Here is a 27,414-nt window from a genome sequence, read left to right as displayed (position 1 = left end):
AGGGTCCTGAGATCGAGCCCCGCATCGGGCTGTCTGCTCAGCGGGGAGCCTGCTTCCCCCTCTCTCTTTGCCTGCCTCTCTGCCTACTTGTGATCCTTCTCTCTGTCAAATAAATAAAATCTTTAAAAACAAAACAAAACAAAAACCTGTCCTTGCATGTTGGGCTTCTCAACTTCCTTCTGAGCCATGTGCTATCTTATGTTGAGATTCTATGGGTTGTCCTGGATTGTCACTTCTTTTCCTTGGAAGGATCTAGATCTGGTATAGACTCTGGCTCTGGCACCTGACCTGAATGGCATTGTCTCTCACGTTTTCAGGCTCCAAGAGGCATGTATGTAGAGAACTGATCTACAGTTTTGTAAAATGTTGTGTGTGGGGATCTACCACTAACTGCGCTGGTATCAAGATGCATGGACACATTTGCATTCTGGCCCACAGAGTGCTTCTGCCTCATTTTCTTTGCTTCATCATGAGTCTTCGTGATGTTGGATGTTCAGATGCTCAATATACCAAGGGTCCCAAGGATAGAAAGTGATTTTTGCCCTGTCGGATAGCTACAACTCTCTGGGTTTAGACACACTGGAGACAGGAAGGAAAAGGAGCAAATGACATCAAACAAACAAACAAACAAAAACCCCAAACGAAAAAAAACAAAGAAAAAAGAAAAGTACCTAACATCTGGTGGCAGGCTTAATGACTATGACTCCTGGAAGGTTTCTAGTGGACTCTCTGCATTTCCTGGAGCCAAGTGTTTCTGCCGACACTGAATACAGAGGTTTGGCTGGGTGTCAGGCTATTAGACCACATGCAAATGGCTGGTGGCTCTCCAGGAAGGAAATCCGTGCTACTCCAGGTCTTCCCATGAATAGCTATCAAACTATGCTAAAAAAAAAAATGATTAGTATAGACTTGGATCAGTTGGAGAGGACCTATGTATGAGGACCTATTGCAGTGGGGGCGAGGGAGAACCATGAGCTGAGAACTCAAAGACATAAAAAATGCCAAGCAAGGGGGCAAATTCCTCCAGAAAAAAACAGGTGGTATAAAAGCAGCATGAAGTTTCAGAGAAAGGTTCACCATCCCATCTGTGTAGTTAAGAGACATGAACTAAGTATATAGCTACCATAATACACTCTTAAGTAACAAGAAGTTGGGGACAGGGATAGAGAACACAGAACTATTGATATGATTTTAGCCCTTATTTTGAATTTGGGCAAGAGAAGTATGTTAGAAAATCCCACATTTATGAAATAGTGAAATTTCCTAAAACTTCATAAGGAAGGTATGTTCCTCATACCTTCTAGAGGACCCGCTGCTGTGGAACAGTTTTTATTCTGTCTTCCCTGAAGAGGTTCCTCAGTGTAGCACCATGGGACGACAGCTATGCCACAGGGACAGCTCTCACAACTTTGCAGGAAAAGGGGGGATTTCTTCTCAGTCACCTGTTACGGAACCTAGACTGCATGGCTTGAAGTATGTCTTTTAGTTACATGAACTACCAATTAAGCCAGATTTGTTTGTGAGGCCTTAGAAGCATCCGAAACTTCTAATGAGACAGTGGGGGTCAGGCTGGGAGCCTGGGTACTTGGGCACAGCCATACTTCCTGGCTTAGCCCATTGTGCACTTCTTCTGTGACTGGCCCTTCTGAAGTAGAATGATGACTTGACAAGTGAGAAAAAGTACTTAATACCTGCTCTCATCCTTTCAGTATGTAATAACCAGGATGATCTGCTAGTGAAGCAGCCCAGGAAGATAGCACATTTGTGACTTAGGTTTTCAACTATATAGTCCCTTGCTCCCCTGAAGTTTGGACAGTCCCTGAATCCATACCTTGCTCATTTGCATGCTCAACTGCACACTGTGTAACAGTAACTGAACATGGGTACTTGACAGAGTTGACAGATGCAGGGGAAAACTTGACTCTGACTTTGAGCAGGTGACTTTCTAGTCACTTTTCTGTATTATGAAGACTAATTAAAAGGAAATAACGTTTGTAAAACATGTAAGAAAGCATATGATACAGAGGCAATAGGTAAGTTAATATTCACATTACTTTTTAAGTAGTATTAGTATAGATACAAAAAAGATGACATTACTTCTTCAACAAAGTTTATTTTTGATGCATACATAGTTTTAATTATTAGCCTTTGTGGAACTTTACTTCATTCAAACCCAACTTAATATAGGAACAAATAATTCTCTTAGAAAATACTTCTCTCTCACCTTGGTTGTTTCATTGATGATTCGGAACTTGGTGCTGTCTTTGCCTATCATGGCTGAGTCTAGTGATGCCTTATAGGTTGATCTCCTGGAGAGCTGCTGTTTCTGACGCCTGCAGATATACAGAATATAAATACCCAAGAATTATTTGTGACTGTCAGCAATCTATGTTATCATGTGGAAGTCATTAAAATTCACTATGATGGTAAATGAACTGGGTCCAGACAGTATTAGTACTCTCATAAAGTACTAATAGGAGTACTTTGTTATTAGAGTGCTAATAAAATTAGTATGAATAAGAATAATATGAATGTAATTGCTCAACAAAGCACTGTCCGAGGATGGCATTTTGTCCCCTTTACTGAGAAGGTGGGGCAGTTTTCATAGATGACATTTATTAGCTTGTTAATTTCCCTCCCTCCTTCCACAAAATGTACACTTTAATAGAAGCTCAATAAATTCTTATGGAAATCCAATATAATCCAGGGACTTTACAAAATAATCAAAGAGTTCCCTATAGAATTCCCTCTAAGGTACCTATTCAGAATTTAAGTGATCTGATTTTCTTCCTTTAGAGCAGTGTGAATAAATTAGAAATTTGTAACATAGGATACAATTTTGGGTGGTTTCAGGTTTAGGATCACACAAAGACATATAGTCAACAAAAGTATTTTAAAGAAATATTTTCTGAAGCTCTGGGGAAACAGGTAATCTTATACAGTGGTGATTAGGGCATAAAACAGTACAATCCCTATGGGGGTGTCTCTGGTAATAGGTACAATTTTAAATGTATTTATTCTTTGATGCAGCAATTCCATTCCTGGAAATTAATCCTATAAATACACTTGCAGATGTAGGAAATGACATATGTATAGCTTTTCATTATGGCATGACTTTATAGCTAAAAGATTAAAAACTCAAGGATCTAGCAATAGGAAGGAGAACAAATCAATCATTGTACATCTACCCAATAGAATACTACACAGCCAGAAAAAGAGAGGACAATCTCTATACACTCATGCAGAGCTCTTCAGAATAAACTATAAAGCAGAAAAAAAGAACACAACAACATATATAGGAAGTGACTTGTTATAAGAAAGGCAGTGATATAAGAATATATGTATTCACAAAAAGAAATACTGGGAGGATAAATAAGAAACTAATAAATCTGGTTACTTAGAGGGATAATATGTGGAATGGGGTGAAGGGAGACAGGCATGGGAGTAACCCTTTTCAAAGTATATCTTTTTATATTATTTGACTTCTGAAACCTATAGAAGTATTATCTGTTCAAAGATATAAACACTTCTGGGCGCCTGGGTGGCTCAGTGAGTTAAAGCCTCTGCCTTTGGCTCAGGTTGTGATCTTGGGGTCCTGGGATCGAGTCCCACGTCGGGCTCTCTGCTCAGCAGGGAGCCTGCTTCTCTCTCTCTCTCTCTCTGCCTGCCTCTCTGCCTACTTGTGATCTCTCTCTCTGTCAAATAAATAAATAAAACCTTAAAAAAAAGATATAAACACATTAAAAATAAGATACGTATTTATTTAGAAATTTAAATAAGACAGTAATAAGTGTATAAAGATCAATGTCTCCTGTCTGATTAATTTTTTAATGACTACATTTCCTAACTGACCCTTTCCTTAAAAAGCCTACAAACATTGCAATATTGGAATATTTTGATCAGGTAATACATTTCCTCTTCTTACCTGTAGAAAGCAATCTTGTTGCAATCTTTGAAAATATTTTTATCCACAGCTTCATCTTCAACACTAAATAAAAAGACATTTTAAGAAATTTATTTTCTCCAAAGTTTGTGAATCCAATTTTTGTTCCTTCTCTAACTACAGCATGAACTTAGGTAATAAACTTCTGCAATGCAAAACTGTCGTGACCATGACATAATACGATAGCCTGTGTGCTGCAGAGTAACATCTTTTTGTAAATCACACAAGGTAAACAACAAAATATCAAGTTCTGGGAATACACTGAAACACTGGAAAAAATACTGTCACTTATAAAGAAGGATTCTTTTAAAATAATAACTGAAGGCTATGACTACAATAATAAAATTAGAAGAAGCAAAACCACAAAAAAACCCAAACGAAACTAAAACAATCCACCTACTTATTCAATAAAATATTTTCAGTGAGTGCTGGGCCCTGAGGAAGATAGGAAGGAATGTGTCTGAGCTTTCTACAAGAGCCTAACCAACAAGTACAAATCAACCTGACAAATACTTCAACAGAGGTATGTGCAAGGGACTAGAATGATAGAAACAGATGTAAAAGGAAAATCTTTTGCTTTTGAATTATGCTGACAATTAGGAGTCAACGCTTTTTAAAACCAAGTTCCTAGAATAGCTGTTTCTGGAACAGACCATGAATAAGATACATACATATTGCTGCTAGAAAATATGTATTTAAATTAGCCTCCAGTGGCACTGACCTCCGTCGGTCAGTGAAGCATCTTGGTCTTGGGGTTCTGAGTTCGAGAGCCCAGTGTTGGGTACAGATTACTTAAAAATAAAATCTTTAAAAAAATAAATTAGCCTCCATATGATTAAAACAACTATAGACTGTAAGGAGGGGGAAAACCACTGGCCTTCAAGCAGACATGTTACTGAATACAGCTACAGTCAGCATGTTTATGAATATGTAGGAAACTATGATTGAACACAAATTTCCAGACAGGAAAACAAGCCCACACAGATATACTTGGCTGTACTAAAAAAATTATTTTTTGGAAGTCATCAAATCCTTCACTGATGCAGTCTTTGTCAGTGTTTCTTTTAATCAAGTCTGCAAAGATTTGAGAAATTTAGTCTTTTTGCTTTCCAGCTTTAAAGAATGAGCTCTGTTAATACAGGAAGATGGGGGTACAGCTGAATATGGAAAGCAACATGCTTGAAATTCACAGGTTACAGTTCTGATCACAACTCTTCTACTGTTTTGTAAACCATCCTAAAAGTATTGTATGAGGGGCTGGGGAATTGAGAAAAATTATAAAGATTAAATACATAAATAGGAAACATGCAACTAACAGGTCATTCAACAATCAGTAAAGCCTTCCTTCAAAACCAAAATGTTGCTTTCAGTTACTCTCCATCCCCTGCTGTCTGGATTCAGTCCCTGCAGGACCACTGGGCCTTTACCTGATTTCCTCTTTCCCAGCAGCTTCCATGGCTTCCCAGGCAATTCGACCCTCTTTCAGCGCTCAGGCCAAGGCCAAGCGCGGTCTTTTTAAAACTCCTATTGGCCGTCTTTCTAAATTATAACCAGGACTTCACCACTGTCACGTCCTGGGAGATGGAGTCGTCCTGGGAGATGGAGTCCTCTCTAGGTCCTTAAGGAGTAGCAAATCTGCACTTACTCCTCGGTTTTCCAGGCCAAATTAGCGCTTCTACATGGATTTAGGTAGCCAAATTTTCTTAGTTACGAATGCCCGACGAAGAACTGCTTTCCTGAGGAATCAAAACTGTCTTTGCGGTGGAGGGGGCGTGTACTCAAACAGCCCTAGAGGAGAAAAGTCAAGAGCGTGAGAAACAGGAAATACGGAGACCGCTTGCCTGACCCAGGCCAAACTTCTGCAGGTTGATCTCCGTGACCGTCACGCCACAGATCCTGAAAACTGACCCACTTTCAGTTTTTAGTAGAAAGTGCCGGCCTGCTCTGCGCTGAAGTTTGGTGTTCCCCGGTCAAATTCTGCTTTCCCCTTTCAGAGATAAAATGGTCTTTATAAAGGGTGTATCTACTCCAGTAGATACAGTTCTGTAAGTGCTTATACTCTACCACTGCCAAATTCCGTCTTTGCTTAAATATCTCCAGAAAACCGATAAGTGACTACTACACGCCAAACAGGCGAACTTACGGCTTTCCCAGACTTCGGCCCCAGCGACTGACTTTGATCTAGAACGCATGAAAGGCTGGGGCGAACGAGAGGAGGAGAGAGCCAAACGCCACACTGGGTGCCTGCTTGATCCCCAGACCCTTTAAGGGCCGGGAGAGAGAAGGGCCGACAGAAGCGGAGGCAGCTTTTGATAAACATCCTAATGCTCCAAGGTGACCGGCAAACCACAGAACTACGTCTGCGCTGTACGGTCTAAAACTCACACGAGGTCGTGACGGCTGGCTTAGGGAGGGGCTGCTGGGTGGCCAAACAAACAAGCCCCGGGAGGTTTCGAGGACCCGGATGGTCCCGCCCCCAGAGCAGGGCCGGAAGAGGGCGGGGCGAACCGGAAGGAGGTGAAATGCTTTCGGTAGGCGCTCCATGGCTGTGAAGATGGCGGCGGCTGCGTGGCTTCAGGTGCTGCCTGTCATTCTTCTACTTCTGGGGGCTCAGCCGTCCCCACTGTCGCTTCTCGGTGTAGGGCCGGCACCTGTCGCCGCTGCCGACCGATCCAAGTGGCACATTCCGATACCGTCGGTGAGTGTTCACTTCAGAAGCAACTGAGCCTGGAGGAGCAAGGGGTGGGGCTACGGCGGCCTTAGGGGTCCATGAAGGTTCCGCTGAAGTCCGCTTCCAAAGGAGTGGAATTGCCTGGAGCGTCTGTGTCGCTGGTTAGCAGGGACCCACCTCCCTGGAGCGGACAGCTGTGCACTTCCGTGGGTAGGTTAGCGGGAGTGCTAGGACCACTTCAGGAGCGGAGAAGAATGGTGGAACGGTATTTTACCAGCGAAGTCAGAGAGAACTTTGAATGCCTTGAGACGGGAAAGTTGATGAAAAGGTGGAGAACGGTTTCCCTTTCAGCTAAAGTTTCGCAGAATCCAGTGACCCCGAGCTGCAGGAGAGAGATCTGGAAATAGGTGTCTTTCTTTACGTTTTTTTCTCTGCACTTTTTTGTTACTGGGTGATTCTACTTAACAAAGTTGTTTGATATCATTGGAACTTTGGAATGGTTATTCTAAGCTTTGCTGTGTGATTAGGAAGCCTAGGCATTTAAAAAAATGTATTCTAAGATGAGAATGGCTGAAATGGAAGAAATTTTGTTCTAAAGTTTGATACGGTAAAGGTATCCTTTCTTTTGGATGATTTATTAGATAGGTTGACCCTTTTTGTCCTCCTACCCCCCTCCTTTAAATTTCATTTGAGTAAGAGCTGTAGTCCTGCGAGCCAACAAATCGGATGCATCCAGGAAATGCCAGAAAGCATTTTCCTGTTGAAACCACGGTGGTCTTTTTGTTTCATTCTGCTCTGCTCACTGGCTCTAATGTCGAAATTTCATTTGAGCTTTTACATGGCAAGCATTAATAGCTTTTGTTCATTCGGTGAAGATCTTCAGGTTCTGACTTTTAGGTACTCTTGGTAAAATGGCTACTAGTTAAGTTCATCTGTCTGCTCATACAATAGTTTATTTGAAGAAATGATTGGGTTATTCTGAACAGCGATTAGTGAGTGAAGGGAATTTACTTGAAGATTTAGGTTGAGATTTCTAGCAGCTTCTAGAGTCCTTGCTTCATGGTCTGTGGGGAAAAAATTGTGTCTCTACACCAAGCTACAAACTTCTGCAGTTTGGATGCGGTCGAATTTTACTAAAAGGAAGGATATTCATGTATTTTTTGTTGTTAAGAAAACTAACTTAAACATTTTTATAAATTTAGGTTTTGTAACAATTATATTCTGCCTTGGGAATTAAAGTGATCTGATGCTAATTATCTTTCTCCTTTATCTTTGCAGGGGAAAAATTATTTTAGTTTTGGAAAGATCCTGTTCAAAAATACCACTATCTTCCTGAAATGTGAGTTTTTGCATTTCATGAAGTTTTTATTTGAGTTTCTAAGTGATCTTTAAACTTTTAAATTACCTAGTTTCTATCTCTGACCTACTCTAAATGGAAGCTTTGAAATTTAATAGTCTGGCACTATCGAGGCATAAACATCTTAGTGTAATTAAGGTCTTTTCACTGAGTAATCTTCGGAATACTTGTGTGAACTTTATTTTCTTCTCTTGTTTTTCTGGTGTTTATACAGTTAGACCAATTATGTTGTTTGATTTGTCTGCATGGTGTTTTAATCTGTCCTGTGTCAAAGAGATACCACTGACTTGGCTTTTGTGTGCTTGTTAGATGTTTACTGAACACATGACTTAGGTTTGTCAGACCTTTGGCTCTGAATGCATATGTTCAGTAAACCTTTGTTTACAGAAGGTGTATTTTCTTATTCGGATCTTTGAAAGAGGAAGCTCAAGGCTATTACGGGAATAGGGATTATGTAGAACAAAACCAGTCTGTCCACTGAGGAAAACCACTGTATCTGAATCCAGAATATCCCATTGCGTATTAAAGAAAGGCTTCCTTTTATTTTTGAAACTGGTTTTATTTTAGGGAATAAATGATCATGGGTAAAACTCTATTTCAGGATCAGGGATAAAAGTTCAGGTCATCCATTTGTGCTTCTTTGCCTGTCTTTCTCCATGAAAGTGCAAAATTATAAGTTGTAGTTGGTTGATTTTGTTTTAATCATTTACTGAGTAGTTATTAAAAACCTACTATGCGCCAGGCATTGTTTTAGATAGCAAGGAAGTGATAGAAAAGGCCTTCTCTCTTCCTGAGCTTACAGTCTAACAGGAATGAAGGGGGCCAGTAAAATTGCTATGAAAAACAGACTGTCTATGAAAATGCAATTTCTTGACTAAGGACTTAAATTTGGTTTAAATGAGATTACTGAAACAAACTGGTCTGTCTTGTGAGGTTGGTGTGCTAGATAAGACTAACTTTTAAGGATAGCAGTATTTGGTTTTTTGGAATAGCCTGACAGCCTGCATGCTATTCTACCTTTTTATCATCTATAGTCTTTTCTCACCTGTTTTTTAATCAACTGGTGCTTTGCCACCTTACGCAAGCTGCTGTTTTGCAGTTTACATTTCGTTTTGGGGGAGAATTTGAGACTCCTAAAACATTATACTGTGTTTCCTTTTGTTACTTCTCTGTTAGCTCACATTTACCTTGTCTCCGATTTTATACTTTTAGGGCTATGGTATAGCTTTCCATGAAATTGCCGGGACCATTTTCGTCTCTAAATCCATCTATACAAAGTTCGGAATGGTGTCTTTTAACATATAGTAGTATTTTTGCAGCCAAGTCTTTCTGAAGATCTTTTGTTCAGGGGATTTTCTTACTGGCTTCTATTTAGTTAATAGAAGAATTTGTATGGTTCTTCTGAATAGTTTACAGTGAGATTGCAAATATCCTTTTTATCATTTCCATAAATTCTATTTAGCACATCAGAGTTTTATATATTTTAATTGAGCCATGTAAAAGTGTGTCACTTGAAAATTAATTTGAGAAAACAATTTAAAACACAAAAGGGAAGGTTATAATTTTAGGTGTGCGCTTTTTGTTAAGAACCAAAAATAGATTCCTAGATACAGTCATGTTTATCTTTGTCATATTTGCATAAAGCAGGTATCTTGTAGTATATTTTCCATAACGCAGCTGGAATCAAAGATAAACTGACTTCCAGGTGGGGACAGCTGAGGTGTGATACAGTCAGATTTATGCTCTCACGTTTTCAGACTAATGCCTTGGCCCTCTAGCATATTGTGTTCCAGGCATTGTTAATGAGTTATGAGGCCACTCTGACTTCTTAAGATTCCTTGAGGCCCCTCTTAAGGTGGGTTTGGGAAAGAGTTTTTCATTTTTGCTTTTGCTCTTCCTTCCTTCCCCAGGTTTGCTTTTTTTCCTTAGTTCTTTCTGTCTAGTTTTGATATCTTTCAAGGTCTAAGCCATTAATTTTTCCCTCAGTGGAACTATTTTTGAATACTGCCTTATGATGTCCCTAATGTTATTCCTTGTTTCTTCAACTAGAATGTAGCCTCCTTAGGAGTCCTGTTCTCCAGCCTATACAGTGTCATGTAGCTTTGTATGCTTAAGTGTTCTGCTCAGTAAATATTTGAATGATAATAGAAGACTGGGTTTAACTGAGGACTGCTTTATCACTTCCAGGTTTTTTCCAACAGAGAACCAGGAATTGAGGTTTTAAGACATAAAAGTAGATACACTTAAGCAGGTCAGAAACTTCTTTTGTGAACAATAGTACTTTTATCTGAAGAATATCCACTTCTTTTTACGTATATTACCTTATGTTCGTAGAAGAGTTGGTCTTTGAATACCTAAAGTTAGCAGGAAAAATAGAATGTGAGTAACAGCCTAGGAAAAATGCTTTGTTTGGGAATCATCTTTATTCACAAAGTTTTCTTCTTTTATAGTTGATGGAGAACCTTGTGATGTATCTTTGAATATAACCTGGTATCTGAAAAGTGCTGATTGTTACAATGAAATCTACAACTTCAAGGTAAATATAAAATTAACAGACTTCTTGGACTTTAAATATCATCGTGTCCTACCTTATAGAGGAAGGAGTGTCATGTAACTAGGAGAGAAAGAGTGGAAATTAGAATCTGTGCTTCCCAGTTTGCAGACCTACAATGCTAGCAAACTTTTTGGTCTCAACCCTTAAAAATTATTGCATACTCCTGCTCACTTTAGCAGCACTATAGAAGTGCTGACGGTACTGATTCCCATCTTTGGCCCCCCATTTTGTTCGTTTGTCAGTTACTTATGGGGCTGTGTGTTGCAGGCCCCTTAGAGATTATTATACATAACCTTAGGAATATCCAAAATCTATAAAGAACTTACCAAACTCAACACCCAAAGAATAATCCAATCAAGAAATGGGCAGAATGCATGAACAGACATTTCTCTGAAGAAGACATACAAATGGCCAACAGACACCTGAAAAATTGCTCAGTGACACTCTGCATTGGGGAATTACAAATCAAAACCACAATGAGATACCACCTCGCACCAATCAGAATGACTAAAATGTGTAAGTCAGCAAGCACTGGATGTTGGTGAGGATATGGAGAAAGGGGAGCCTTCCTACACTGTTGGTGGGAATGTAAGCTGGTGTAACCACTCTGGAAAACAGTATGGAGGTTCCTCAAAAAGTTGAAAATAGAACTACCCTACAACCCAGCAATTATACTACTAGGTATTTACCCCAAAGATACAGATATAATGATCCAAAGGGGCACCTGCACCCAAACGTTTATAGCAGCAGTGTCCACAATAGCCAAATGATGGAAAGAGCCCAGCTGTCCATTGGCAGATGAATGGATAAAGAAGATGTGGTATATACATACAATGGAATACTATTTAGCCATCAAAAAAAAAATAGAAATCTTGCCATTTGCAACAATGTGGTTGGAACTAGAGGGTATTATGTTAAGTGAAATAGGTCAATCAGAGAAAGACAGTTATATGATTCACTCATATATGGAATTTAAGAAGCAAAACAAAGGATCATTAGGGAAAGGAGGGAAAGATAAAACAAGATGAAATCAGAGAGGGAGACAAACCAGAAGAGACTTTTTTGTTTAAAGATTTTATATATTTTTTATTGTTTGAGAGGGAGAGAGAGCATGAGTGGGGTGAAGGGTAGGAGGAAAAGCAGACTGCCTGCTGAGCAGGAAGCCTAATGCAGGACCTGATCCCAGGACTTCTGAGCAGAAGGCAGACACTTAAATGACTGAGCCACCCATGTGCCCAACCATAAGAGACCCTGTAAAGGGTGACTATAAGAGTAGTTATAGGGTAACTGGGTGATGGGTATTAAGGAGGTCCTGTGATGGATGAGTACCATCCATCACATATAAGACTGATGAATCACTGAACTCTATTCCTGAAATTAATAAACACTATATGTTAACTAATTGAATTTAATAAATATGCAAAAATTTTAAGAAAAGAAAAGGGAATGCCATCTTTGAGAAATGCCTATCTTGAGAATGCCTTCTTTAAGAAAAGAAAAGGGAAAGCCAGGATTGGGGGAGGCTTGTTTTGGCCTTCCATGAATCTGTTAGAGATAACATTGTCTTTACCCTTCCTGATGCACAGGTAGTGCCACAAGATCTAATTAATGATTAGCTGTTTATTAGGTGCCTGCAGGCCCTTTACAGGTGCATGGGAATCCTTTGATCTCACTACAGTGCCCTTCTTTATGTCTGCTCACTGTATAAAATCTATGGACTAGGGTCTGGATTTTGCGGAGAATAACTCTTCAGCTCCCATGTATTGTCCTATGCCCATTTCCCTCCCCCTGTCAGTAAGTTACCCTGAATAAAATTATGCATAAACAGTGGAGAGTTGCCTCCTTCATTTTCTGGTCTCAGAGTACCTTCTCAGTTTGTGGAATACTTTATTGTTCCTCCTCCACCTTCTAACAAGTGCATATACTAAAATTGGAACAATACAGAAGATTAGCATGGCCTCTGCACAAGAAGGACACATAATTCATGAAGCATTCCATAAAACCTTTTGTTCATGTGGGTTAATGTATTAGAGATTAAAACAGAAAATACAGAAATATGTATTAATTTATTTTACAGTAGCAGTAATAAGTCATTGCATGTTAATACGAAAAACTTACTTTTACTGAAAAATAGATTTTTCCAAAAAACACAGAAGAGGTATTATTTTGTATTTTTGCAAAGCCCTTTCTTCATTTGATGTTGGATATAGTAGAAGACAGCTGAATTCTTATATCTTCTTCACTCAGTTTATTGTGATGTATTATTGTGATGTATATGCACAAAATGTGGCCTCATAATACAGATACATAGTTGGAAAAGGGGATGATATTTTAAGTGTTTTCAGATAATTGTAGATAGTGTTCTTTGATTTTATACCGAAATGTAACACGTAGAGTTTCTTAAAGGTTGGTGGCATTGTGGTATCTGAGGACATACCAGTCAACTTTATTCTTTCTCTTTTGTATTTAAATAAGTTGGTGTGTCATGCACTTTGGTCTTTTATGTATGTCTAATTTTGGTTATTTTGAAAATAGTGCTTGACTGAATTTTATAAATCTTTAAAATATTAACTTATTTTACAATTAAGTTGAAGTGTTTTTTATATATATGTGTGTGTGTATATATATATGTACATATTTTTAAAGATTATACTTATTTGTCAGAGCACGCACAAATGGGGAGCAGCAGGCAGAGGGAGAACTAGGCTCCCCACTGAGCAGGTAGCCATACAGGGGGCTTGATCCCAGGACCCTGGGTTCATGACCTGAGCTAAAGGCAGATGCTTAACCCACTGAGCCACACAGGTGTCCTGAAGTTATATTTGTTAATATCACCCTCCTGTCACCTCAGAAACTCCTTGAGTATTAGAGACTTAAGTATTGTGAGGAAGATGCAGTTTGAAAGCTCAAATTTTATCATTGGCAAAGAATACTTTCTTTTGTCTTCCTTGAAGTACCAGCCTCCCTTCGCCCATTTTCAAGAAAGTATCTCCCAAATAACCAAATCTGAATAACCTATAGTTTGTCAGTTATTCTTGGAGGTAAATGGAAAAAGTGGATAGTTCAGGTTATAAGTCAAAACAGTTGTAAAGTGTTTTATCTTTTTTATAGTATTTTGCGTATTTCCCATTTTGTCTCGTAGAATATTAAAAAATACACACAAAGTCCAGATTTAATAACATTAATAGATTTTACTGTTCATTGAAGACATTTTTAGTAAAACTGGCATTTTTTTTTTTTTTAAGCTGTGTATGACTGACTGCAATGACTACTGGTACAACTCGATGTCACTGCCTTGATTCCTGATAAGGGGCAGGAATTTTACCCATCATTACTTTCACATTATCAGTACAAAGCAAATAACCTATTACTTTATTAGTAGTAGTGTGGAATTAGTTTTAGATCTCATTTCACAGTTGACATAGTACACTGTACTTGGGCAGTGAATATATATGGCTCCAACATGGATTTTTCAGGACTTTTCCATTCTGTTTCTAGCCTCCATTTCTTTCTTTTTTTTTTTTTTTCCATTTCAGAGATATTCTAACTGGTTTTTAAAAAAATGACCACCATCTAGTTGGTTTTCCAAACCTTAAGGATTTTGAATTCCTGCCTTGTATTAGGGTTTTACATTACCTTTTTTGTGGTGTCGGTGACTGTTTTTTGCTTTTGTTATACAACATTGGATAGGAGGTAGGGTGAGGGGAAGGACTGAAGAATTTAAAGAGAAATGATAGTATGTCCAGAGTGTAGTTTGAAGCATTATTGATCTTTTGCTCTTAATCAATCACTAATTGAATTTACAGGTAAAAACTTCGTACATTTGATACTAGTGATAAACTGGTCAAGAACTTAAGCAGATCTGGTCTTTATAGGTAAGATAAGAACATAAAAATTATCTTGGGTTGCCACAGGACGGAATTCTGGAAATGACATGCAGCTAGTTGGAGATGTAAAACTGGAGCTTAGGGAAAAAAGGGAAAGAGTAGGGATGTAAGTATAGGAGAAAAGTTGCAGAACTGATGGATGCAGCCACAGACATGGTGAATTTTTCTCAGAATATCCACAGTGGGCTATGAATAGCTACAGCAGTTTTGTGCTCTATCTTAGCTTATGAGCACAAGTATATCTTTTTGTTGGTGTTGGCAATTTAGTCTTTTAACTGTTGTAAATGTATTTTCTTGTGACAAAACCTTCTGGACTCTGACATTTTCCAGGTCTTCCTAGAACTTTTAGAACTACTCTTTGTAAGCAGTGGACTAGAATTTTAGTACTTCAGAGTCTAATACTGTTAGATTCTTGGATACTGTTACACAGTTTTTATCTGATGCTGTTAATTTCTAAAATAGCAAATTCAACAATGTGTCTGTCCTGTAAGCAATCTATTTGGTGTTTTCTAAATACCTTCCTTGTGAAAAGTAAGTTGTGTACTTTGTATTTTCTGTTTTTACAGGCAGAAGAAGTGGAGACATATTTGGAAAACCTTAAGGAAAAAAAAGGTTTGTCTGGGAAATATCAAACATCATCAAAATTGTTCCAGAACTGCAGTGAACTCTTTAAAACACAGGTAATATTTGATAGTGGTTGGAGGGAAATAGAAGAGGTGAAATGTCTAATATCTGTATTTTTGGTGATTCCCCATTTCCCACTTCCCAATTCTTTGTTCTGACAGAAATAACTTGCATAGTCAGCCATTTAATATTTATCTCATCAAAAAGAGGATGTGCCTTCCTTCATGTGTAAAAAGCAGATCCCCATTTTTTTTTTTTTTTAATGGTAAAAAAATTTTTTTACCATTTTAACCATTTTCAAGTGTGTCCTTCGGGGGCATTAAGTATTTTTGTATTATTGGGCAACTATCACCAGTAGCCATCTCCAGAACTTTAATCATCCCAAACTGACACTTCATAACCATGAAACAATAACACTCCCCTCCCCCCTCCATCCCTGCTAACAACTGTTCTACTTTGTCTTTATGAATTTCAGTATTCTAGATTCTTCAAAGGAATGGAATCATAAAATATTTGTTTGGCTTCTTTCTCCTAGTGAAATATTTTCAAGGTTCATCCATATATCATTTAATTCTTTTTTTAAGTATGAATTGCATATATATATATATACACCAAATTTTTTTTAATCCATTCATCCACTGATGGACATTTGAAACCCCCAATTTTTAGTTCTCTTGTCATCTCATCTAATTAATATGTTTTCAGAAAAATCAGTGTTTCTAGATTTTACTGCTACAGACCTGAACTCAAAAGAGTTGAATTTCATACTTTTTCTTGAGTAAAGGAGAAGAGGTAAATAATGTGTATTTTTAATGTTTACACATATGTAATCATGTAATTGGAATTTATCTTCGAAATTTTTTTTTTCTTAGAAATAGGATCTAGCACCAGTTTTTTGATGGAGAAATTATATATTTTATGGGTGTTGAAAATAGTTCTTGTTAACTATAGCCTTTTTGTCCTTACTTTGTTTATTGCTTTGGAATATTTAGCAAATTGCCTTGAAGAGGCAGAGTTCACCAAAAGCTAGGTTTTGGGTCCAATTACTAGAAGTAAAGTTGGTTTATAAGAAGACCTTAATTTAATAATTAGTGATTAATAAGCAAATGAGGTAATTGATAATCTAACTATAACAATTGATAGTTCAGTTCTTGTTATAGCTTAGAGTTTATGGATTTGGAGAAAAAAGCTATATTTATAATGGTGGAAGAATAAAGAATCTAGAAACAGTGGAATGTTGAGTAAGAGACTTTCTGTTAGTTTTCTAGCCTGGGAGGATTGGTTGGCTTTTCTTGGATTTTATCATGGAAAGCTACCTGTTGTATAGTGCTGCCCAAGGTTCACTTTGAGATCTGCTGTAATCTTTCCAGGGTCTTGGCATACACCCCTATTAGTAAGCTTACCTCTCTTCCTCCAGTCTAATGTAACAGAGTTGAAATACATGTTCTAATTACTCAGGAAGGTAAATGCCTCATCTGCTGATAACTGATAAGAAAGGTAGTTAGTGTAGTTTTTTTTATAGGCGTGAGTGTGTTGTGGTGGAAGGAGCACTTAACTCAGTAGACCCAAGAGTTGAAAATCCTATGTTCAAATCCCATTTCTCCATCTAAAGCTTTATAACATATAGCCATATTTTTCTCATCTGTAGCAGGAGAGGGAACCATAAGCTCTCTCCATACTAAGCATATACCTTCTGTTTAAGGGTTTTTTAAATTTTTAAGTGTCTTTAATTCTTAATAGAAAGATTGAATGGCCAGTTTAGTCTGATACTATTTTTTAGTTCTCAGTTTAGTCTACTCACTTGTTTATGGTTCATTGGAAATCTTTTGTCTGTCAGTGCCATATTTTTTTACTGCTACAATAAGTTTTGCTTTAATCATTTCTGTGGATTTTGAACTATGTTTAACTATTATACTACTTTAATTTTAATGTTCTGTTTTTTTCATAGAGCTTTTCTGGGGATTTTGTACATCGATTGCCTCTCTTAGGAGAAAAACAGGAGGTAATTGTTTGCATTGTTATGTATTTCTGAGAGTAAAGTAAAAATTCTGAATTAATTTTCTTTTCCTTTTTTTTTAATGTTTAAAGGCTAAGGAGAATGGAACAAATCTTACTCTTACCGGAGACAAAACTGTAAGTATAGTAGCTAATTTGGAACAATGAACACATATTTCAGTTTCTTAGGTTTATGTGTTTTGAATCTTATTGATATTGTACCATTTAAAAAAGAAATTTAAGTATATGTGCTGCCGAAGTGAGCACTAAGAAAGAAATTTAAGAATGGAAGTTTAAACACAAAATGCTGAGGCGCCTGCCTGGCTCAGTCAGTAGAGCATCTGACTCTTGGTCTTGGGGTTCTCAGTTCATATCCCACATTGGGTGTAGAGATTACTAAAAAAAACAAAACAAACAAACAAAAACATGATCCTAGGGTCCTGGGATCGAGTCCCGCATCGGGCTCCTTGCTCGGCAGGGAGCCTGCTTCTCCCTCTGCCTCTGCCTGCCTCTATGTCTGCCTGTGCTCGCTCGCGCTCTCTCCCTCTGTCTCTGAAAAATAAATAAAATCTTAAAAAAAAAAAAAAAGTGTTAGTAATGGTTGTTGTGGATAATATGAGCAATTTTTATTTTCTTCTATGTATTTCCTGTATTTTCCCTATTTGCTAAAGTCTGTTTTTGTAATCATCAGCCAATAGATGTGACTCATAAATAGGAAGAACCTTTAACTTGATCCTCAAACTACATCTAAAGTTATCTTATGATACAGTATAACTGGAAGACAGTTTGGAAAGCTGAAATAAGGTTGAAAATGATAAATATGCCTTTATTTTCATAATTCACTTTCTAATTCACAATAACTAATTCCTCAAAACTTTACCTCTTAAAAATACAGAGGAAATAAGACTGTTAACCATGTTGGATCATGCTTTTTACAAAACTGATTAAAGTTTTAAATTTTATAATGACTTTATTCAGACATGCATATCTCAGAATTCAGCCTTTTAAAAGCTATAATTCAGTGTTTTATATAGTATATTCAGAAGTTGTGCAACCACCAATCAGGATCTAATTCTAGAACATCTTTGTCACCACAGAAAGTCACTATTTTGATTATGGGAAAGCCATTAGCAGTCACTTCTCTTCCCACCCTTGTCACCCTTGAGACCACCTGTGATCATCTCATTTCCAGTCTTTCCTTTTAAGTTTTTAGTCAGCCTCTTGATAGCCCAGCCTGCTAACATCAGCTGAGGGAGGGGGACAGATATGATCTGTCACAGTTGCTGCTGAGTGCCTTTGATGGTGCCTTGAGTATAGGATCCTATATGAGGATGGATTAGGTCATATAAAAAGATAAGACCTGGGAAAGGAGCTTTTCAGCACCTGCCAAAGAGCTCTGCCACTGGGTTTGAGGGCAGCTCCAAACCGGTTCTGTTTTTTCCAGTGGCTGCCAAACTGCTGTTTTTCACAGCCATTACAGTTGTGAGAACTTTGGTTTTAAGGTGTTTGGAAGAGGGACGTGGGATTAGGATGAACAAAAACACCACAGGCTTGTTTTTCTTAAAGACACCCAACTGTTTTTCTTAAGGAAACGCATTTAGGGTTGGCGCAAGTTTTTAGCTAATTTCTGGACTTGGCAGAAATGTTGATTTAGATCATTTTGCCCACGTTCTTGTTGCTTTTGGGGAGATGTTGATTTAGATCATTTTGCCCACGTTCTTGTTCTGCTATTCTGGAAGTTTCCCCCCTTTCCCTGCCCCGATTTATAGTTTATGGAATTTTAACCTAAAGATGAGTTTGGCACTGCAGACTTCATTAAAAAAATTTTTTTTTCTTATTGCTAATCTGCATATATTCACTATCAAAAATTTAGAAAACATATATAAATGCAAAGAAGAAATAATCATCTAATACTACCACACACCGTAGAGTATAAATATATTTATTTTATAATCTTTTGTCTCTGACTGAACATACTTCTATTTATTTAATAATGGGAATCCTACAATATATATTATGTTGTAGTGTTTTTTTTAGCTTGGCAGTATAACATGTACTTCCTTCCAGTTTAGTAAATATTCTATGACATCATTATTTAGGTCTCTGCAGAGTATTTTATTGTATTCATACATTGTAATTTGTTAGCAAACGATCCATTGTCAGACATTTATGTGTTTCATTATCTTGCAATTTTAAACAGCACTTCAGTGATTAATTTTGAATATTTAAAAAAATTTTTATATTCTGGTTTCAAAAGACTTCCATGTTGGCACATGTTGCTTCTATACACTTAAAAGTAAATCCCTTGTAATTTTATTTTCTAGCAGTTCAGTGTGATTACACAGAAGAGATATTTACTGACCAAAGTGAGATTATGTTATATGTACTGCTATATAATTTTTTGTTTTCACTTACTAGATTGGTACATTGAGTGCTATTTCACTTTTTTAATGGTTGCATACTTTTTCATTTCACCATGATTTTTATACTTAACTCCTGATTGATGTATATTGTTTTGTTTCCAAATTTTCCCTATTATAGATAAGGTCCCATTCCTAATGTACTGCTATATCTTTGTGCATACTTCTTTTTTTTAAAGTAGGCTCCACACTGGGGCTTGAATTCATGACTCTGAGATCAAGACCAAGTTGAGAACAAGAGTAGGAAATGCTCAACTCACTGAGCCACCCAGGTACCCTGAGCACATTTATTTTCTTAGCCTAAATTCCTAGAGGTTGAATTGCTGGTTCCAAGTGTATGCACAATTTATAATTTATAAGTTCTTTTTTAATATTTTGTTCTATTTGTTCTATATGTTCTATGTATATTTTGTTTTATATGTTTATATTTTATTCTAGAGAAAAATAACAGCAATTTATTGTCCTAAGAAAAGAGGATTGAGTTTCCCTCTGTGCTCACAATGACTGTTATAATTTAAAACAGATTTTATGCAGTTTGTCAGATTAAATTATTGTAAATTTTATTTATAAAAAATTATTGCTGAAGCTAAACATTTATTTGTATGCAGATAGGTAATTGTGCTTTTATTCAGTGGCCTTTTGTGTATAGCATTTTTTTTATGATTTTATTTTTTAAAAGATTTTATACTGTATTTTATTTTTATTTATTTTTTTATTTTTTAAGATTTTATTTATTTATTTGACAGAGAGAGACACAGCGAGAGAGGGAACACAAGCAAGGGGGAGTGGGAGAGGGAGAAGCAGGCTTCCTGCCAAGCGGAGAGCCCGATGCAGGACTCGATCCCAGGACTCTGGGATCATAACCTGAGCTGAGGGCAGAGACTTTAGCCCACTGAGCCTCCCAAGGTGCCCCTTTAAATATTCTCTGCACCCAACAATGGGCTCCGACTCAGAACTCGAAGATCAAGAGTCACGTTTTTCACCAACTGAGTCAGCCAGGCACCCTCTGAAGCATAGCATACTTCTAAAATTTGCTCAAGGCTTGAGCCCTGTTCCTAGTGATTAAAGCTGGCTGGAAGATGACCCTGATGAATATCACAAGTAATATTTATTTAGAGATATTTAGTCAGATTATAATAAAAAGTCAGAGATTTATCTGTCCTTTGTCATTCTTCCTGAAAATTGGGCCTAAGAGGAGAATACTTTAATAATACTATTTTTATTTATTTAAAAAGATTTTATTTATTTGAGATAGAGAACGAGAATGGGGGAGAGGGAGAAACAGACTCCCCACTGAGCAGGAAGCCCGACATGGGGCTTGAGCCCAACACCCTGGGAATATGATCCAAACTGAAGGCAGATCCTTAACCAACTGAGCCACCCAGGTGCCCCTAATAATTCTATTTTAAGGGTAATCACAAGTTCAGCACCTCCTCCTTTTTTTAAAGCTCTGATAAAACAAGTTTTTTAGACAAAGGGGCTTTTCTCTCTCTTTTCTCCCTAAGAAGTATTAATGTTTCTATTAATTCAATTTTATGGTTTGATTTAAGCAGTAATGTGATATATTTACCATTGTAATGTTTTTTAAATTAGTAGATTTCCTTTTTTAGAGCAGCTTTAGATTCATAATACAATTGACCAAAAGGCAGGGGTCCTACATAGCTCCTTCATAAACGCACAGACTCCCCCCCCACCTTGCACCAGCCAGTGTGACACATTTGTTACAGTTGATGAATCAACATTGACACGTTGTTACCAACCAAAGTCCATAGTTACATTAGTGTTAGTTCCTTGTGTTACTTGTTTTTAGTCAAATGTAAAGTGACGGATACATACCATTATAATATAGAGAATAGTTTCATTGCCCTAAAAATCCTCAGTGCTCCCTCTATCTAGTCATCTCTCCTTCCCTTCAAGCCCCTGGCAGTCATTGATTTTTTTCTTTAGAGATTTATTGATTGATTTATTTGGAAAGGGGGGGTTTGTGCAGAGACAAAGGGTGAGAGAATCTCAAGCCAACTCCCTGCTGAGTGTGGAGCCCCACAGGGGGCTCAATCTCATACCCTGAGATCATGACCTGAGCTGAAATCGAGAGTCAGATGCTTGACTGAGCCACCCAGGCACCCTGATTGTTTTCTGTTGTTTTACTGTCTCCATAGTTGTGCATTTTCCAGAATGTTTTATAGTTGAAATTGTGTGATATATAGCCTTTTCAGATTGGCTTCTTTCACTTAGTATTATGAGTTTAAAGTTTCTCCATGCATTCTCATGGCTTGATAGTTCATTTCCTTTTAGTGCTAAATAATATTCCATTACTTGAATGTATCACAGTTTATTTTATCCATTCACTTTTTTTTTTTAAGATTTTATTTATTCATTTGACAGACAGAGATCACAAGTAGGCAGAGAGGCAGGCAGAGAGAGAAGAAGGGAAGCAGGCTCCCCGCCGAGCAGAGAGCTCGACGCGGGGCTCGATCCTAGGACCCTGAGATCATGACCTGAGCTGAAGGCAGAGGCTTCTAACCCACTGAGCCACCCAGGCGCCCCTATCCATTCACTTCTTAAAGCACAGTTATGAAGGAGCTAATTAATAGTAGTACCTATCATACATGGTTGTTGTGAGGATTAAGCATTATAATAAATGTTAAACCTGTGCCAGAGTGCCTGGCATATAGTTTAAGATTTTTTTTTTTAAGAGTTACTTATTTATTTGACAGAGAGAGACACAGTGAGAGAAGGAACACAAGCAAGGGGAGTGGGAGAGGGAGAAGCAAGCTCCCTGCTGAGCAGGCAGCCCAATGTGGGGCTCGATCCCAGGATGCTGGGATCATGACAGGAGCCGAAAGCAGACGCTTAGCAACTGAGCCACCCAGGCACCCCTCTTTTAAGATTCTTAATTGGTATTATGTTCTCAGTATTCTGAACTAGACTTTAGACTTGCCAAAGCCTGGTTACGAAGTCAAAACTTGGCATATGGTTATTTTTACAGGCTCAAAATAATGTATATCCCAGGGTTAGATGGAAACTTTGTCAAATCCTGGAATATCAGAATTAATGAGTCCTTTCTGAAATTTGTAGAGGCAGTTTTAAGGTGTATAGAATTAATGCCAAAGCAGCTTATTACACCAAACTAAGTTTTATTGGTTAATGCACACATAAGTTCAGGGAAGATTCAGTTAATTATGGGTAAAGGACATGATGTACCTATAAGTTTGAAGCTTTAAATTTTTCTCATAAATAACTCCTTAATTTTGTCAGAAAGAGGCCTTCAGGCAGAGATAAAACAATATGTGATTCAGTATGGCATTTATGTTCTTAAGTTACTAAGATAACCTAGTAAATGTATTATAGTTGTAGAATCATTTAATTTACTTTGACACTTGTGATTTGGGCATGGAAGATAATTTTTGAACTCTTGTTTTGGCCTTTTCTTGGGTTGTAGGATAATTTGAACATTTTAGAAAACCTGTGGCTCCACAGGAAAACACATAAATATGTAAACTCTGTTATCCACTTTGAGGGGTTTTATAGATCGATGACACTTACCCAGAGGTGTCTGGGTAAAAGTTTCTTTTAATTTTAAGACCAGAAGATAATAAATTTTAAGTCTAAGCAGTGATACCTCCTTTCACACAAGGAAGAAGCCAGTAATTTTCTCCTTTAACTTTGTGTTTTAGTATTGCGTTTGTGAGGGTCCATAGTACGCTAGTAAGTATGACAACAAATCCTTTGAAAGCTTTTTGCTTGGGCTATGAATAACTGGCCTTGAAATGGATTCTTCCCAAATAACTTGTTCTGTATACATGGAGGCCGTTACCTCCACTTCCTTTACTTTGACAGACAGTGACTCCACATAGACTAGCCATGATTTAATTTTTGATAAAAATGTGAGTCCTTTTCACTAGAAATTCTGGTAGTTTTGAGAAGTATATTGAACAAAGGAAATTAAATTCAGGAGTTAGTGTTTATAATATAATTCACTGTCAACATCATGGTTATTTTTTGTTTTGAGGTGATTTAAATCTCCTTACTTTATCTATATAAAATATAACCAAGTATCCTAGCATGGCTTAATGCAACATTCAATTTAGTGATATTTAGCTGAGGTTTTCCTTGTTAAAAAAAAAATAGGCTAAATACATGATTTTTGTGCATGACAAGATCTAAAATTTCCTGTCATATAATAATTTGTAGTCTGACATACTTTATGCAGTATAGGCCTGTTTGTTCTGTTGTACCTGCTGTTTTAATGAATGAAAGTGAAGAACTCAGCTATGTTTTTAGGCACATTCTGGAAGAAGATTTTCATATTGACACATGTTCTTAGTTCTTAAGACTTGTAGATTTGATGTCTTTTTTTTTTTTTCCAGGCAATGCATGATCCACTGAAAACTTGGCAAGATGCACCATACATTTTTATTGTACATATTGGCATTTCATCCTCAAAGGAATCCTCAAAAGAAAATTCACTCAGTAATCTTTTTACCAGTACGTACATTTTGTTCCTTTGTACCATTCATATTATCTAGTTGTTTCATGTGTGATCAATAGTGTAAAATTGATGTAAGGGAGGGAATAATTAAGAATGTTTGTTGTGAGTGTGGCTCAGTCCATTAAGGGTCCTGGGATCAAGCTCCTGGTGGGGCTTCCTGCTCAGTGGGGAGCCTCCTTCCCCCTCTCCTTCTTTCTGCTGCTTCCCCTGCTTGTACTCTCTCTCTCTCTGTGTCTAGCAAATGAATAAATCTTTAAAAAAAAGAAAGAAGTAGAAGTAGAAGAAGAAGAAGAAGAAATGTTTTGTGTACCAGACATAGTTTCAGGCACTTTACTTATGCTTTCTTGTTATGTATTATAGATACCAGATTTGATTTTCTGTCATTTGATCCTCCTGCTTTTAAGATTCTTAATTGGTATTTGTTCTCAGTATTCTCATCTTGACTTGTCATAACTTGATTACCAAGTGAAAACTTGGAAATTTATGAATTTAATTGACTTTGTTAAGTTTTTAGTGTCTCAGTTTTTCTTAGTGTTCTCCTTTCTGTTCTTACCCAGTTCCTGGAGTCATCGCCTCTTGGAATTTTGTGGTCACTTAACTAACCAGTCTTATTTTCTTTAGTTTCTATTTTATGTTTCTTCCTCCTTTGCAGTTTTCTTCCCTCCCCCCTCCCCTCCTTTCTTGAGTAGAATATTGAATGAAACAATGATGATGATCATCCTTATCTTGTTACTGACTTTATTGGCACCCTTAGTGCATTTCACCATTAATTGTTTTCACTGTTGACTTTTCAGAATATTCTGTGTTTGGTTAAGGATTTTTTTTTCCCCCTCATTTACTAAGTGTATTTTTATGTCTTTTTTTTTTTTTTATGGAGAATGAGTGCTCAGTTTTATCAAATGCTTTGATTATATTAATTAAAATGATCACGTAGATTCCCCCATTTTTAATCTGTTAATGTGTTGCATTATATTAACCAATTTTTCTAATGTTAAACCATCCTTGGGGGCACCTGGGTGGGTCAGTCGGTTAAGTGTCTGCCTTCAGCCCAGGTCCCTGGGTTTAAGCCCAGTGTTGGGTTCCCTGCTCAGTGGGGACTGCTTCTCCTTCTCCCTCTGCCCCTTTCCCAGTCATGTTCCTTCTCTTTCTCTCAAATAAATAAATAAGATCTTAAAAAAAAAAAAAAGGAAAAACCCATTCTTGAATTTCTGAGATGCCAGTATTGATCTTGATATACACACACTTACACACATTTTATATATATATATAGCTGACTTCTGTTTTATACAGTTTTATTTGGAAGTTTTGCTCATGGTAAGATGGGCCTATACTTTTCTTTTCACATACTGTCATCTATGGGTTTTGGCATCCAGATTATACTAGTCTTATACAATGAATTGGAGAATATCCCCTATTATAAAATTCTGTAGAGTAGTTTTTGTATGGGTAGGATTATCCATTTTTTGAATGTTTTGTAGAACTTACTATAGTGTTTTGGCCTAATGTTCTTTTTTTCCTCCTCTATATAGATTTTAAAAGACCGATTAATTTTCTTTTTTTTTTTTTTAAGATTTTACTTATTTTATTTGACAGAGAGCACAAGCAGGCAGAGAGGCAGGCAGAGAGAGAGGAGGGAAGCAGGCTCCCTGCTGAGCAGAGAGCCTGATGTGGGGCTCGATCCCAGGACCCTGGGATTGTGACCTCAGCCAGAGGCAGAGGCTTTAACCCACTGAGCCACCCAAGTGCCCCTAATTTTCTTTTTTAATAGTAATACTTTTTTAAAATTATTGTTTTTATTTGATTTTTTTTGGTTTTTAAGAAATTGTCCGTATCATTCAAGATTTCAGATTTTATTGGCGTAATAAGTAGTATTTCTTTACCAAAAAATCTGTATCTGTAGCTTTTTTCATTCTTTCTGCTTTTATCTTCCCTTTTAACTTTTTTTTTTTTTTTTAAGATTTTACTTATTTATTTGACACAGAGAGAGAGATCATAAGTGGGCAGAGAGGCAGGCAGAGAGAGAGGAGGAAGCAGGCTCCCTGCTGAGCAGAGAGCCCGATGCGGGGCTCGATCCCAGGACCTGAGATCATGACCTGAGCCGAAGGCAGAGGCTTTAACCCACTGAGCCACCCAGGCGCCCCTTCCCTTTTAACTTTTAAAAAAACTTCGTAGAATTGTATTTTACTATATTTTTATTCTAGCAAACCAGCTTTTATTAGTTTTCCCAACTGTGTCTTTCTTTTCTATTTCACTATTTCTTTTGTTTGATTCAATTTAAAATATTTGGTTTTTGTAGATTGTTGTGTTGAATGCTTTTAATTCCCAAACCAGAAATGGGTCTTCTGCTCTATAGTTATATGGGATATAGCAGTTCTAGGTAAACCAATGGGTGACCTTGCATACTTTCTGGACCCAAGATGTAGGGGTATCCTGTATTTCTAGGCCCATAGCTTTCTAAAGAATAATAGTCTAAAGCAGCAGTTGCTAGCATTTACTTTCAACCTTCTTTCTTGGAAAAGGATGGAAAAGAAGCCCTGTTCCGTTCCTCTTCAGCCTCTTCATGCATTAAATCTGGCTCTGCTCCTGGTTTTCCTTAGACTCCTACTAATTTTGGTAATCCCATAAGAACTGCACTCCTGACTACCATAGCTTGCTTTTCAGGCCCAGAGTCAAAATGACGATAGCTTCAGTGTCATACACTGTTCTGAGTTTCTGTTCAGTTTTTATATTGGGAGGTATATATCTTGTTTTAGAACTTATGTCCTTATTTTGTTTTATCCATCCATTGTTTGGAGATAAGAAGGTACTTTATTTTTATTTATTTATTTTTAAAGATTTTATTTGAGAGAGCAAGCATGAGAGAGAAAGCATATGTTGGGGGGTTCTCTGTCTTGCTTTCCTACTTTCTCTCCCTTCTAGCTGGTTTTCTGCGGGCTGGTAGAAAACATTTTATTCATCTTTTTATCTCCTCTTTTTTCTCTAATGCGTGTCACATAGTAAGTGCTTAATAAATTTACTTTATATTTTGGCATAGAGCAAGTGTTAGCCAAATTTTCTTTCTTTCTTTTTTTTTAGCCTTTTTTTTTTTAGTTAGGTAATAACTGAGACTTTATTAATAAAGGCTACAAGTTCTGAGTTCTAAATGTGCTAGTTCCCCAATAGTATTATTTATGTAGGAATTCTAAGAAACAGAAACATTACATTAATTCACCATTTGAGGAATGGAATATAGAGTGGAAATTTCTGTATTAGCTAATATGAACAACAAAAAAAGACTTTTGAAGGGAAATAAAACCGTACATTTTCTCATTTTAGGAAGGTGCTTTGTTATCTGATGAAGTTACAGTCTCAATTTTATAAGATTACAGTTAAGCCTCCATGACATTGGAAAACATAAACCAGAAAATGTTAGAAATCTGTCTCCAGTGTTCCAGGAATTTCTGCACAAAATCCCAGTGTGCATGCAACTGC

At 37.2% G+C, this 27,414-nt stretch overlaps 2 protein-coding genes and 1 non-coding gene across 12 annotated transcripts in view; 2 read left to right on the top strand and 1 right to left on the bottom strand.

The window, feature by feature from the left end:
- GANC (glucosidase alpha, neutral C) overlaps positions 1-6,415 on the bottom strand; it is a 75,988-nt gene extending 69,573 nt beyond the window's left edge. For 6 of the 7 annotated variants that reach the window (XR_004285792.1, XM_032343424.1, XM_032343425.1 and 3 more), the window contains exons 1-4: positions 6,087-6,322; positions 5,371-5,731; positions 3,926-3,988; positions 2,225-2,333 (exon numbers count right to left, since the gene is read on the bottom strand). Coding sequence is in view for 6 of the 7 variants with exons in the window: in XM_032343424.1 (XP_032199315.1) it covers positions 2,225-2,333; positions 3,926-3,988; positions 5,371-5,399 (201 nt within the window). In the remaining variant the exon portion in view is untranslated. The other variant, XM_032343422.1, reaches the window with a different exon arrangement.
- Positions 6,416-6,421: 6 nt separating this feature from the next.
- The window catches only part of TMEM87A (transmembrane protein 87A), a 44,453-nt gene continuing 23,460 nt past the window's right edge, over positions 6,422-27,414 (top strand). For 3 of the 4 annotated variants that reach the window (XM_032343432.1, XM_032343431.1, XM_032343429.1), the window contains exons 1-7: positions 6,422-6,641; positions 7,893-7,953; positions 10,422-10,507; positions 14,979-15,092; positions 16,985-17,038; positions 17,125-17,169; positions 23,822-23,939. In XM_032343432.1, coding sequence (XP_032199323.1) covers positions 6,486-6,641; positions 7,893-7,953; positions 10,422-10,507; positions 14,979-15,092; positions 16,985-17,038; positions 17,125-17,169; positions 23,822-23,939 — 634 coding nt within the window. In that variant the 5' untranslated portion in view covers positions 6,422-6,485. The remainder of the gene's footprint in view (positions 6,642-7,892; positions 7,954-10,421; positions 10,508-14,978; positions 15,093-16,984; positions 17,039-17,124; positions 17,170-23,821; positions 23,940-27,414) is intronic. The other variant, XM_032343430.1, reaches the window with a different exon arrangement.
- Positions 12,429-12,532, top strand: LOC116592159. Its single transcript, XR_004286344.1, has one exon. It is a non-coding gene; the product is annotated as a U6 spliceosomal RNA (small nuclear RNA).

Source organism: Mustela erminea, chromosome 5, assembly GCF_009829155.1.
Source record: "Mustela erminea isolate mMusErm1 chromosome 5, mMusErm1.Pri, whole genome shotgun sequence".
Lineage (NCBI taxonomy): Eukaryota > Metazoa > Chordata > Mammalia > Carnivora > Mustelidae > Mustela > Mustela erminea.
Note: the sequence above shows the minus strand (reverse complement) of the source record. Positions and strands in the feature narration are given on the sequence as shown.